This window comes from Eubalaena glacialis, chromosome 4, assembly GCF_028564815.1.
Source record: "Eubalaena glacialis isolate mEubGla1 chromosome 4, mEubGla1.1.hap2.+ XY, whole genome shotgun sequence".
NCBI lineage: Eukaryota > Metazoa > Chordata > Mammalia > Artiodactyla > Balaenidae > Eubalaena > Eubalaena glacialis.
Genome location: NC_083719.1, coordinates 95,618,591 through 95,632,871, shown reverse-complemented (window position 1 = coordinate 95,632,871; position 14,281 = coordinate 95,618,591). Strand labels below are relative to the sequence as shown.

At 40.3% G+C, this 14,281-nt stretch overlaps 1 protein-coding gene across 1 annotated transcript in view; it reads right to left on the bottom strand.

Moving 5' to 3' along the window:
- The window catches only part of LVRN (laeverin), a 78,196-nt gene that overhangs the window by 47,318 nt on the left and 16,597 nt on the right, over positions 1–14,281 (bottom strand). Inside the window, exons 2-3 of the mRNA XM_061188067.1 lie at positions 3,523–3,665; positions 2,128–2,267 (exon numbers count right to left, since the gene is read on the bottom strand). Coding sequence (XP_061044050.1) covers positions 2,128–2,267; positions 3,523–3,665 — 283 coding nt within the window. The remainder of the gene's footprint in view (positions 1–2,127; positions 2,268–3,522; positions 3,666–14,281) is intronic.

Genomic DNA, 14,281 nt, shown 5'->3' with positions numbered 1-14,281 from the left:
CACTCTTTAAGCCAAAAGGGAGGCAAATGATGATTCCGAGCTGTGGGGGAAGAGGCAGGGCAGCGAGGAGCACAAACAGGTGCAGAACGTTTCGGGAACGCAGCCATAAAGTTCCTTCAAAGTCACACCTAGGGCTTCCGTGGTGGCGCAGTGGTTGAGAATCTGCCTGCCAACGCAGGGGACACGGGTTCGAGCCCTGGTCTGGGAAGATCCCACATGCCGCGGAGCAACTGGGTCCGTGAGCCACAACTACTGAGCCTGCGCGTCTGGAGCCTGTGCTCCGCAACAAGAGAGGCCGCGATAGTGAGAGGCCCGCCCACTGCAATGAAGAGTGGCCCCCACTTGCCCCAACTAGAGAAAGCCCTCGCACAGAAACGAAGACCCAACACAGCCAAAAATAAATAAATTTAAAAAAGAAAAGATGACTACTATCTTTTTAAAAAAAAAGTCACACCTAGCCCACCAGTGTGTCCTTGTGGCCCTCCTTAGACACAGCAGACCTCAACATCTAAGAGCGGAATATCTTTACACATGCCCACATGTGATAAATTCTACTCAAAATATGTTATTTCCAACCTTAGTTATGCGTGTCTTATGTTTATCCTCATGCCACGCATGAACCGCATTTTCAACTTCACTAAATTTTTATTTCTTACTTAATGAGTCATCTTTGTCTGGATGCTATTCCAAGAGTACAGTCTGGTTCCCTGTAGAGTATATGGTGGACTCCTTTGCTTCCCAGAGCTAAGCCAGAGCCAAATGCAACATTCCACTGATAAACTCATCCCAAATTTCAAGTTTCTGGCTAAGACCATGACTTTCTTAGGCATGTTCCATTTCCTCTTTGCTTTCTGTGGCAGCTGGCTTTCTTTCCAGGGTGATCTCTCATGAAGAAACAGGTATGATCCTTTATAAGAATTATTCACTGTGCAGCAGCATTGAGAGCAACAAGCCACTGGAGATGAGGATGCTGACAGTCACCTTGGGTCACTCGTGAGCTCCGGGCCCACTCCTTCATGCCAGGTACAAACCATGGGCTTCCACATCATGCCTGAGTAGATTTATCAATATATGCCATGAACATCTGACTTGGCTCATGTTATATCTGTGAATATGAAGCATCTACCAATGATTATTCAATAAGGGAAATCAGGCTGGAGCCAACAGCTGAGGAAAATGAGCTGTTGTTTGCATCTAACACAGTATTATTAATTCATCCTTAGGAGGAGGGGCTTTGAACGATTCTCCCCCTGGTGACAGACTTGGCCCTTCCATAGCTTCCTTGCCTCCGCAAGTCAATGGCACAAGCCTGGAAGTTCATGGGCCCAGGAGAGAGCTTCCGCCTGCTGTAGGGCCTGACTCTCCTCAGCCCGGTGAAGTCGATCCTACTAGGAAGAACTGGGCCTAAGGCACTGGCCCTACTTACCTCCACACTCTAGCGTAGGGAGTGAACCAGTCTATAAAGTACTGCTACAATAACCTTGATATTTCCCTAAAGGATTATTATGTAAAGAGAGTATAATTGGGTGAAAAACTGGGTGTTTCAGGACAGAGCACCTATTTACACAACTCTAGGGAAGTGTTCATGCCCCGGAGGTGAGGAACCCAGCGGACCTGCTCCTTGATAGGGATGATGCTTAACCTGCCTGCAGCATTTCAGCCAGAGCAGCTGTCCCAGCTGGTGTCAGTTTGGATTGTTTGGTGTCTGTGTCATAGTGGCTGCTAGACATTTTGGGCAGCACCCTGGCTTCAAGGCTGCAGTAGCGTGTAGGTGAAGTAAACAACAGGTAAACCTGAGCTTCCAGATGCTAGTGTGGCCGCTTTCCCTGTTGTCTCCTGTACTCCGACAGGCAGCGAAAGCCCGGGAAGTGGGGGGGCTCAGAACCTGCCTCAAGTGGGCTTAATGGGCAGCCTTTCCATAGAAACCCGTCCACAGAACCACAGTGGGAACCGTTGCATCCCGTTCTGCAACTCCGCGCTGAGAGTGGTAACAGGGCTTGGGGGAGATCGGAGGGAGAACCAGGAGGGGATGGTGGGGTATGTAGGCATAGCCCCTGATGCAGGAGTGCCTGAGTGGTCTGCAGCCAGTACAAATGTCCCCTTACCTGGAGGGTCTCCCTCACTCACCTCCTTGCCCCTTTCAGTCCTGCTGACATGCTCGTAGTCACAGATGGCAAAGGCGGCTAAATAAGTGGGCATGTGGGGCGTGGTGTGAAAGGTAGTAACAGTCCACTTGCTTCCATTCACGTCTTCTTTCTCAGACTGACCTAGAGAAATTGATTTTAGTCCAAATCACTGTAAATAAGCAATAATAAGCACAACTATCTACCTTTGAAATAATTTGTCAAGTCGACTGTCACCCAGCTAGTTCTTCCCAACTCCTCCCCAGATTGCAGCAGTTTGGATTTGTCTACCCCCAAGCTATCAAAACCATATTAGGAAGGCCTAAGGACAGTATCTCGGTCCTGAATTAGCACCTTGAATAACATGGTCTGGATGGAGGGCAAATCTATGGGCACTGTAAACTAGGCCCATGAGCTACCTCCTCTCTTTCCCATCCACGACTGTTTCCTAGTCCAGCCCATCTCTCTCAGCACTTAATCTAGAGTTTCCCAGGCCCATGGGAGGTCAACAAGGTACAATTCTGCCATTCTCAGGTTTCGGGCAGGTCTTCAGTGGAGTCACACTGCGGGTTTTAAACCTGAAATCACAAACTCAAACGCCTGGGAGGGCTGGGCACTTGATGTGAACGGGCTGGTGTACACTAACAGGGAGTGGTGGGGACCACGGCAGGCGGGGGCATGGGCTTGGTCTGCAGGAGGTAGCCCCTTCTCAGCGGCAACTATCACTGGCACATCGGAAGTGCAGGGCCAGTGTTGTTAGATGTTCTGAGTTTCAAAAAAAAAGTAAGAATTTTTATTTTTATGAGGAATCTCCGAATTAAAAGAAATTGGATGCCAATTCAATCAAAAGAAAAAACTACTGTGAGCCAAAAACAAAACAAAAAACAAAACAAAACCAAACCCACATCTATGTACCAGATTCAGACCAAGTCCACTAGCTTGTTATCACTAATGATCAATAGTTGAAGCCCAGATTAATGGGCAGACAGGCTGCCAATGTATGAGAACAGTGTAGTGTCCTCAGCTTCTAATACAAAAAGAATCAGGATTTACCATCACCAAGATGTGCATGCTGATGCATATCCCATGTGACTGCCCTCCCTGGTTATACTATACTACAGTCATAACACACTCTCAACACATTGCCTAGAAAATCTACTGATATAAAATCTATTACAGAGTTAAATATATATACACATATATAATTCATATAAAAACATATAAATACAAATATATAAATATATAATTAGATAAACATATTATATAATTATATAATATATAACATTATATATACATATGTATATGTGTATATATAATTATGTGTTATGTATAGATATATATATACACATATACATATAGGTACATGTATACATATACAACGACAGGAAACATTACTTACCTAGCTTTGGCATGTTGGAAAGGGCCACATAACTTGGATGATGAATAACTGTAATATTAAAAGTTGCCTTCAGAGCTGGCTCATCAAAACAAGGGAAAACATTTCTGGCAAATGTTGGTTCCATCTGAGATGCTAAGAGGGCCCTGAAATACATTTTTGGGAAAAATCTATTTTTATCTCAAACCAGAGGAAGCAAAAAAATATATATATATTGAGGGATTATGGCTTATAATTATCTTCAGGAAGGAACTGTAATGTTTTCCCCTCATCTTTCTCACTGCCCTCCCCATAATACATACACACTCCAGTTCTCACTGTCCCTGAGAATTCCTGTAAGACCTAAAATACAAAAGAACTCTTCAATTTTCAACTGCAAAATAACATTTACTTCATTACATCATATGCCTTTAAAACCTTTTACAAACAAAATAGGAACAAATATAACAAACATGCAATGCCAGGCTTTTGAGAACCAAGGATTTTTTTAAACTAGGATTACTTCTTTGGGGATGGTCTATTGCTTTCATCCTCCATCAAAGTGCAAGTCAAAAGAAGAATGTATGTTTTTTATCTTTTTCTCACATGTTCCTCTTTTTCCTGCTTGAAAACTTTAAAAAGTTTTATTTTGCATATCCTTGGGGCTAAACAATATGGACACATCCCAACTGAACAAAACAATTTTCATTTACATATGGATGGATTTATCGAATCCCTACTGCTCCTTCCTCCATCTCCAAGGAAAAATACAAAAGGTGACACGATCCCACCATACACTGGTGATTTATAGGGAAAAGCTTAGGGACAAGAGTACCCTGAGCAAACAAGAAGATTTCCAGGTTCACCCTCCGTAAACAATGCCTGAGTCTGACAAGAGCATGGCTCCTATCAAACAACTTTCTCCTCCAAAGAAACCTGCAGTCTCATTATCCCATTTTCCAAGACTCTGTGACCTGGGAACTGCTTTTAGATGACAATTGTGGATGCTAAATTCCTTTTTTTCTCCGAAGGTGCTGAGACTTAATGTCTCTCGTGCATTTACCCCAGCTCAGGCCCAGTTCTTAGATAAATAAAAGGAGAATTCAACACAGATATCTTGAGAGCCCTGTCTAGCCATTATTCACCTCTGTAAATCCCTCCTCCACCATGATAAGGGCCCTGCTCACATAAAACTTCACACAGCTTTAGGAAGAGCACACAGAACAGGAGGCATGTTCAAAAGCTTTTCACAGTCAGCTAGTTTGATGTGCTCATAACCTCACTGTGACAAAACCGTAATTTTCAACAAGTCTATTTTGCTTTATTTGCTTTTCCCTACTTTATTCTTGGCTGAAAGGGGGCTTGTGGGCTCTGACAAGCAGCCACTTTGGCTGCAAGACTCTGCTCCATCTACCGCTAGCTGAGCAAATGAACTAGTCACGTAGTCTTGCTGAGCCTGTTTCCCCACCTAGAAAAAAATGACACTAGCTATGTTTCATCGTTGGATGAGCTTTTATATTATTAGTAACTACATTTAGCAATAAATGCCCTGTGAATTCGCCTATATTCCTTCCAATCTCACAGATTATTCTTGATATAGATGAACTACAGAAGAATTCAAGGAAGAATAAGTTACAGAGTAAAGGTGGAGGGTTGGAAATTACAGATGCATTTAAAAAGGTTCCATCACTTTGCTGTACAGCAGAAATTAAACACAATATTGTAAAAAAAAAAAAAAAAGTTTCCAGAGATCACAGGTTGGCCACAAGCTGAATATGAACCACATTTGTCTCCCCAATTAATTTTAAACTATGAGAAATTAGGGGTTATGTATTTTTTCTTCTGTATCATTTAAAATACTTGGCTAAAATATGGGTTCATAGCAAATAAGTATTTTCTCAGCCTCGGAGGCACTATAAAGTAAAGAAAGCTTGATGTTAGTATATACAGAAGAACATGAAGTATTTTGCAGAGTTTGCCACATTGGCATTTGTTTGCTTTGTAGTATTGGTTGGTATCTTTTAAAGGGATGGGATAAAGTACAGAAGATTCAAGCAATTGACAATACAGTAAAAAGAAAGATGAGCAGGGAATTCAGCAACCTGAGTAGTTGCTCAGGATCTGCAGTGTAAACATAGGGGTGTAACTTTGGGAAAGTTGTTTAAACTCTTTGGACATCCGTTTCTATAAAATGCAGGATAGGACTAGATGATCTCTAAGTCCACTTAGAGCTCTAAAACTGATTCCAACAGAGATAAAGACTCCAACAGGATGGAGAAAAGAGCCCTTGAGGTGGCCATGACTGAGTCATCTAGGATGAAGAGAAATAGTCCCCTTGGGAGTTTTCATACGTGGCCTTCAGCAGATCCGTGAGCCTTCTGAAATCGCAGGACACTTTGTACAAATGGTGAGCTGTTAGCATGAAAAGTGCAATGTAAAGTGAAAAAGTGCATTCAATTATATAATACATGCTTATATATTTGGAAAGCCAACACATGCCTATTGTTTTTGTAATGGAAACTATAGAAAAGTACAGCTTGATGACACCTCTGCTGCCATAACTCCCCAAAGCATGTGAATCTCAAGGAGGTGGCAAGGTGGGGAGGAGGGAGAAAATCAGCCTCTTCAAGGAGGTGGGAAACTTTCATGCTCACCAAAGGTGCAGGTTTAAAAAGGCGGGGAGACACCAGCTTAGGGAGTCACTGCTTTAACAAATCAAGCATCAAGCAAGTCCTTCCAATTCCATGATTAAGGTCTCCAGAGAAGTGAAATGAAAGAAACGCTTGGATTTTACTCAACTATTTCCCTCCCTGGTGTTATACAAGCAAACAAAAAGGGAAAAATCCCTACAACACACAGCCTTTCTGGCTCTCAATCTTAACTCCAAAGGTCAGGGCCAGCCGGCAGCACACACAATCTGGTTATGCCACATCTGGACCCAAGGCTGGTATTTATTTCCCTTCTCTCTCTGCTTTGGACTCAAGCAACCCTGTAAGGATATCCTTTCTCCCTTCAAACCTCACAGAAACATGTTATTATGGTGCCTATGAAGTCTGGGTTTAGAGTGGTCAGCTGGTGAGGGAGTTAATTTGGGAGAATTTGTCTCCTAGCGGCTCACTATTGCAAAGCCACTTTCCTGCCCTCTTGTACAGCCAGAGAATGGTGGGCTCACCACTTTCTTGTGCTGGAAAAGGTCTCAGCAGGCAAGACACGTGATGCCCTTGGGGATCCATCTACTACCACATGAAAAATATTCATTCAGTACAGTATTTCATTCCAAATTATTTTATGAACTCCATATGCCTACAGCTCTAGTTAAGAAGTGCTAAATAACATAGCTGGTCAAGGATTAAATAAGACTCTTCGGAGAGTTGTCTCCCCTGATTTTTTTTAACACAGTAACAACACTCAGAAATCAAAATGTTTAGTAAAGACAGATGTTACACCACTGGATTGGCCCGTGAATCATGTTTGTTTATTACTTGTGTAATACGATCTTAAAACTGAAGTTTCCACCAGACGACAAAACATAATAGATATAAAATTCCAAAGAAAGGTGCCAAACCATGTTATGAAGATTTTGAAAGTAAATGACCTCAAGAACCGTCAAGCCACTCTTGGGTTTCTCAGCTACATCGAGGACATAGAAGAAGGGTCAGAGAACGTAGATAAAAGAGATCAGAGAAAAGATTCCTTGGTGGGGAGGGACATTATGTTGCCATGTCCTCCTGCACTCAGGGAGTTGGGAGGAGGTGTAACCCTCTAAACCTGAGACAGGGGGTGAAAATCCCTCAGAGAGCAGTGGAAGTGTTTCCTAAGGCTGAGAGACTTAGAGGCTGGTACCCAATTCACTCCTGAGAAAGCTGAAATTGACACTGGCTGGAGTCGAACTCCTATCAGGTGGGAATCTATACTGACTGTTTTGGAGCCAGAACCAGGAGAGTGCTGCTGCCTTGGGACCCACATCAGTCCCAGGCAAGGGATGTATGAGTGTTCCATGGAAAAGCCATGGGCCCTAAGACAGAATCTTAGATTCTGTCCAATAGAGCCACCTGGAGGAGCTTGGAGATGCACTACTGTGTGTCTAGGGGCCGAGGAAGGAGTCACAAGTGACAATCAGAACAGAGAAATAAGAGAAGCATCCTGCAGGGACAAGAGAATTGTAGGAGAAAGAGAAACAGTGAGAAAGCTCTGAGGAGTCCAGGAAAATGACATCTCAAGGGAAAAAGGCATCTGCTAGACCAGAGTGAGACCAAGCGATGAGAGTACTGGTTCAAGTAAGAGCTGCCCTGTGTGTTGCCTCTCCCTGTCTCCACTAGTCCCACTGGACCTGGTAGGGTTTAAATAACAGCTCAAGATGGAAGGGGAGGACTAGAGATAGGAGGCAGAGAGATGGAAGGACCACTACCCTCTATGTCACTGCAGGCTTCTATCCTGAAGTCAGTCCAAGCTCGGAGAAGTGAGGTTGGAGAGAGAAAAAGGGAGATTTAACAGCAACTTAAGTTCAAAGTTTTGAGTATCACCCAGGACTGGATTTCCTAAGTTTTTTGCATCTGGGTAATGTTTGTAACTTAGTGACTATAGATCATCTATTACCTAAGAATTAGCAGGAAATTATGGGTTGCTAGAGTATTCATGCAGGAGCAGGAGCTATTATCCCAGAGACTAAATTATAAAAGGACAGTGGGAGAAAACTGATTGCATTTTTACTGAATTATGAGGTGTGGTATTTCAATATGCTAGTTACACTTGTTTTCAAAAGATACAGGATCTAAACCTCTGATGAGCAAACCATCTCCCAGAGAAAACTGCTCAGCCACATAAAATGTGTGGGTTCAACAGCTCTATAAGGTAATGAACTGACCTCTTTTCTCTGTGACACCAGCGATATCATGTGCTTGGCACTTGAGTTCACTGACCTTGTTTTGAGACTTCTAAATTCTTTCCTAATATAATTTATCTCTTGTGTGTCATACCCTGAGGACTGTGCCAGATTTCCTGCATAAACAGCGACTGGAAGGGAGTCTTTTTCAATTCACTGTTCACTCTTTGGACACCTGCACAAAATGATTGATCTTGATCATGCTGTTTTCACCTTAATTTGTCCCAAATAAAGATCTTAATTTTCTTCAGGCACTTCACACTAACAAGCCACTCCCACCTCTTGATTTTTCTATTTTCATTTCTCTAAATACTACCGTATTTTTTTCTTGTCTTTTAAAAAGGAAATGGAGTGATCACAAATGCAAGTATTCCTAAAGGATACTGAACAAGAATAGGATTCATACATTCGCTCTCTCTTTTTTTCTTAAATTTCGGTTGGTTTTTTTAAAATTTTAATTTAATTTTGTTTTTACACAGCAGGTTCTTATTACTTATCTGTTTTATACATGTTAGTGTATACATGTCAATCCCAATCGCCCAATTCATCCCACCACCATCCCCACCTCCCCACTTTCCCCCTTGGTGTCCATACGTTTGTTCTCTACATCTGTGTCTCTATTTCTGCCTTGCAAACCGGTTCATCTGTACCATTTTTCTAGATTCCACATATATGTGTTAATATATGATATTTGTTTTTCTCTTTCTGACTTACTTCACTCTGTATGACAGACTCTAGATCCATCCACGTCTCTACAAATGACCCAATTTTGCTCCTTTTTTATGGCTGAGTAATATTCCATTGTATATATGTACCACAACTTCTTTATCCATTCGTCTGTCGATGGGCATTTAGGTTGCTTCCATGACCTGGCTATTGTAAATAGTGCTGCAATGAACATTGGGGTGCATGTGTCTTTTAGAATTATGGTTTTCTCTGGGTATATGCCCAGTAGTGGGATTGCTGGATCATACGGTAATTCTATTTTTAGTTTTTTAAGGAATGTCCATACTGTTCTCCATAGTGGCTGTATCAATTTACATTCCCACCAACAGTGCAAGAGGGTTCCCTTTTCTCCATACCCTCTCCAGCATTTGTTGTTTGTAAATATTCTGATGATGCCCATTCTAACCGGTGTGAGGTGATACCTCATTGTACTTTTCATTTGCATTTCTCTAATAATTAGTGATGTTGAGCAGCTTTTCATGTGCCTCTTGGCCATACGTATGTCATCTTTGGAGAAATGTCTATTTAGGTCTTCTGCCCATTTTTGGATTGGGTTGTTTGTTTTTTTGATATTGAGCTGCATGAGGTGCTTGTACATTTTGGAGATTAATCCTTTGTCAGTTGCTTCATTTGCAAATATTTCTCCCATTCTGAGGGTAATCTTTTTGTCTTGTTTATGGTTTCCTTTGCTGTGCAAAAGGTTTTAAGTCCCATTAGGTCCCATTTGTTTATTTTTGTTTTATTTCCATCACTCTAGGAGGTGGGTCAAAAAAGATCTTGCTGTGATTTATGTCAAAGAGTGTTCTGCCTATGTTTTCCTCTAAGAGTTTTATAGTGCCCGGTCTTATATTTAGGTCTTTAATCCATTTTGAATTTATTTTTGTCTATGGTGTTAGGAAGTGTTCTAATTTCATTCTTTTACATGTGGCTGTCCAGTTTTCCCATCACCACTTATTGAAGAGACTTTCTTTTCTCCATTGTATATCCTTGCCTCCTTTGTCATAGATTAGTTGACCATAGATGCGTGGGTTTACCTCTGGGCTTTCTATCCTATTCCATTGATCTATATTTCTGTTTTTGTGCCAGTACCATATTGTCTTGATGACTGTAGCTTTGTAGTATAGTCTGAAGTCAGGGAGTCTGATTCCTCCAGCTCCTTTTTTTTCCCCTCAAGATTGCTTTGGCTACTCGGGATCTTTTGTGTCTCCATACAAATTTTAAGATTTTTTGTTCTAGTTCTGCAAAAAATGCCATTGGTAATTTGGGAGGGATTGTGTTGAATCTGTAGATTGCTTTGGGTAGTATAGTCATTTTCACAATATTGATTCTTCCAATCCAACAACATGGTATATCTCTCCATCTGTTTGTATCATCTTTGATTTCTTTCATCAGTGTCTTATAGTTTTCTGAGTACAGGTCTTTTACCTCCTTAGGTAGGTTTATTCCTAGGTATTTTATTCTTTTTGTTGCAATGGTGAATGGGATTGTTTCCTTAATTTCTCTTTCTGATCCTTCACTGTTAGTGTATAGGAATGCAAGAGATTTCTGTGCATTAATTCTGTGTCCTGCAACTTTATCAAATTCATTGATAAGCTCTAGTAGTTTTCTGGTGGCATCTTTAGGATTCTCTCTATATAGTATTATGTCATCTGCAAACAGTGCCAGTTTTACTTCTTCTTTTCCAATTTGGATTCCTTATATTTCTTTTTCTTCTCTGATTGCCGTGGCTAGGACTTCCATAACTATATGGAACAAGAGTGGCTAGAGTGGACCTCCTTGTCTTGTTCCTGATCTTAGAGGAAATGCTTTCAGTTTTTCACCATTAAGAATGATGTTTGCAAAAAAAAAAAAAAAAAAAAAAAAAAAGAATGATGTTTGCTGTGGGTTTGTCATATATGGCCTTTATTATGTTGAGGTAGGTTCCCCCTATGCCCACTTTCTGGAGAGTTTATATCATAAATGGGTGTTGAATTTTTTCAAAAGCTTTTTCTGCATCTATTGAGACGATCATATGGTTTTTATTCTTCAATTTATTAATATGGTGTATTACATCGATTGATTTGCATATATTGAAGAATCCTTGCATCACTGGGATAAATTCCACTTGATCATGGTGCATGATCCTTGTAATGTGTTGTTGGATTCTGTTTGCTAGTATTTTGTTGAGGATTTTTGCATCTATATTCATCAGTGATATTGGTCTGTAATTTTCTTTTTTTGTAGTATCTTTGCCTGGTTTTGGTATCAGGGTGATGGTGGTCTCATAGAATGAGTTTGGGAGTGTTCCTTCCTCTGCAATTTTTTGGAAGAGTTTGAGAAGGGTGGGTGTTAGCTCTTCTCTAAATGTTTCAGAGAGTTCACCTGTGAAGCCATCTGGTCCTGGACTTTTGTTTGTTGGAAGATTTTTAATCACAGTTTCAATTTCATTACTGGTGATTGGTGTGTTCACGTTTTCTATTTCTTCCTGGTTCAGTCTTGGAAGGTTATACCTTTCTAAGAATTTGTCCATTTCTTCCGGATTGTCCATTTTATTGGCATAGAGTTTCTTGTCGTAGTCTCTTTTGGTGCTTTGTATTTCTGTGGTGTCCGTTGTAACTTTTCCTTTTTCATTTCTAATTCTATTGATTTGAGTCCTATCCCTCTTTTTCTTGATGAGTCTGGCTAATGGTTTATCAATTTTGTTTATCTTCTCAAAGAACAAGCTTTTAGTTTTATTGATCTTTGCTATTGTTTTGTTTCTATTTCATTTATTTCTGCTCTGATCTTTATGATTTCTTTCCTTCTACTAACTTTGGGTTTTGTTTGTTCCTCTTTCTCTAGTTCCTTTAGGTGTAAGGTTAGATTTTTTATTTGAGATTTTTCTTGTTTCTTGAGGTAGGATTGTATTGCTATAAACTTCCCTCTTAAAACTGCTTTTGCTGCATCCCATAGGTTTTGGGCCAACGTGTTTTCATTGTCATTTGTCTCTAGGTATTTTTTGATTTCCTCTTTGATTTCTTCAGTGATCTCTTGGTTATTTAGTAACATATTGTTTAGCCTCCATATGTTGTGTTTTTTACATTTTTTCCCTGTACTTGATTTCTAATCTCATAGCGTTGTGGTCAGAAAAGATGCTTGATATGATTTCAATTTTCTTAAATTTACCGAGGCTTGATTTGTGACCCAAGATGTGATCTATCCTGGAGAATGTTCTGTGTGCACTTGAGAAGAAAGTGTAATCTGCTGTTTTCGGATGGAATGTCCTATAAATGTCAATTAAATCTATCTGGTTTATTGTGTCATTTAAAGCTGTGTTTCCTTATTTATTTTCTGTCTGGATGATCTGTCCATTGGTGTAAGTGAGGTGTTAAAATTCCCCACTATTATTGTGTTACTGTCAATTTCCTCTTTTATAGCTGTTAGCATTTGCCTTATGTATTAAGGTGCTCCTATGTTGGGTGCATATATATTTATAATTGTTATATCTTCTTCTTGGATTGATCCCTTGATCATTATGTAGTGTCCTTCTTTGTCTCTTGTAATAGTCTTTATTTTAAAGTCTATTTTATTTGATATGAGAATTGCTACTCCAGCTTTCTTTTGATTTCTATTTGCATGGAGTATCTTTTTCCATCCCCTCACTTTCAGTCTGTATGTGTCCCTAGGTCTGAAGTGGGTCTCTGTAGACAGCATACATATGGGTCTTGTTTTTGTATCCATTCAGTGAGCCTGTGTATTTTGGTTGGAGCATTTAATCCATTCACGTTTAAGGTAATTATTGATATGTATGTTCCTATTACCATTTTCTTAATTGTTTTGGGTTTGTTTTTGTAGGTCCTTTTCTTCTCTTGTGTTTCCCACTTAGAGAAGTTCCTTTAGCATTTGTTGTAGAGCTGGTTTGGTGGTGCTGAATTCTCTTAGCTTTTGCTTGTCTGTAAAGCTTTTGATCTCTCCATCAAATCTGAATGAGATCCTTGCTGGGTAGAGTAATCTTGATTGAAGGTTCTTCCCTTTCATCACTTTAAATGTATCATGCCAGTCCCATCTGGCTTGTAAAGTTTCTGCTGAGAAATCAGCTGTTAACCTTATGGGAGTTCCCTTGTATGTTATTTGTCGTTATTTTTCCCTTTTGCTTTTAATAATTTTTCTTTGTCTTTAGTGTTTGTCAATTTGATTACTATGTGTCTCGGTGTGTTTCTCCTTGGATTTATCCTGCCTGGGACTCTCTGCCTTTCCTCGACGTGGGTGGCTGTTTCCTTTCCCATGTTAGGGAAGTTTTTGACTATAATCTCTTCGAATATTTTCTCACATCCTTTCTCTCTCTCTTCTCCTTCTGGGACCCCTATAATGTGAATATTGTTATGTTTAATGTTGTCCCAGCGGTCTCTTAGGCTGTCTTCATTTCTTTTCATTCTTTTTTCTTTATTCTGTCCTGCGGCAGTAAATTCCACCAATCTGTCTTCCAGGTCACTTGCCCGTTCTTCTGCCTCAGTTATTCTGCTATTGATTCCTTCTAGTGTATTTTTCATTTCAGTTATTGTATTGTTCATCTCTGTTTGTTTGTTCTTTAATACTTCTAGGTCTTTGTTAAACATTTCTTGCATCTTCTTGATCTTTGCCTCTATTCTTTTTCCAAGGTCCTGGATCATCTTCACTATCATTACTCTGAATTCCTTTTCTGGAAGGTTGCTTATCTCCACTTCATTTAATTGTTTTTCTGGGGTCTTATCTTGTTTCTTCATCTGGTACATAGCCCTCTGCCTTTTCATTTTGTCTATATTTCTGTGAATGTGGTTTTCGTTCCACAGGCTGCAGGATTGTAGTTCTTCTTGCTTCTGTTGTCTGCTCTCTCATACATTCTCTCTTTCACTGAATTTCAAAATTGGAAGTGACCTTGGAGAGTTCCACCATCTTAGTTTACAGATGGGGAAGCTGACACCCAGGAATTTATGCAACTGATTTGATAACTAGTAAGTGGTAGGGATGGTACCAGAACCAGGGCTCCAGCTCCCAAGCCCTGGGTCCTTTCCATGCACTGCCTGCTTGAAGTATATAATGTCACAAATACTAAAATTAAAGTAAGATATCATGAAGATGACTGAGGATTAACTTTATAATCAATAGCATTACCAAGAGATGATAAGACTTCTATTTCCAGCATGAGGAAGCAGCATAGGCTAGAATTAGCCTTCTGCT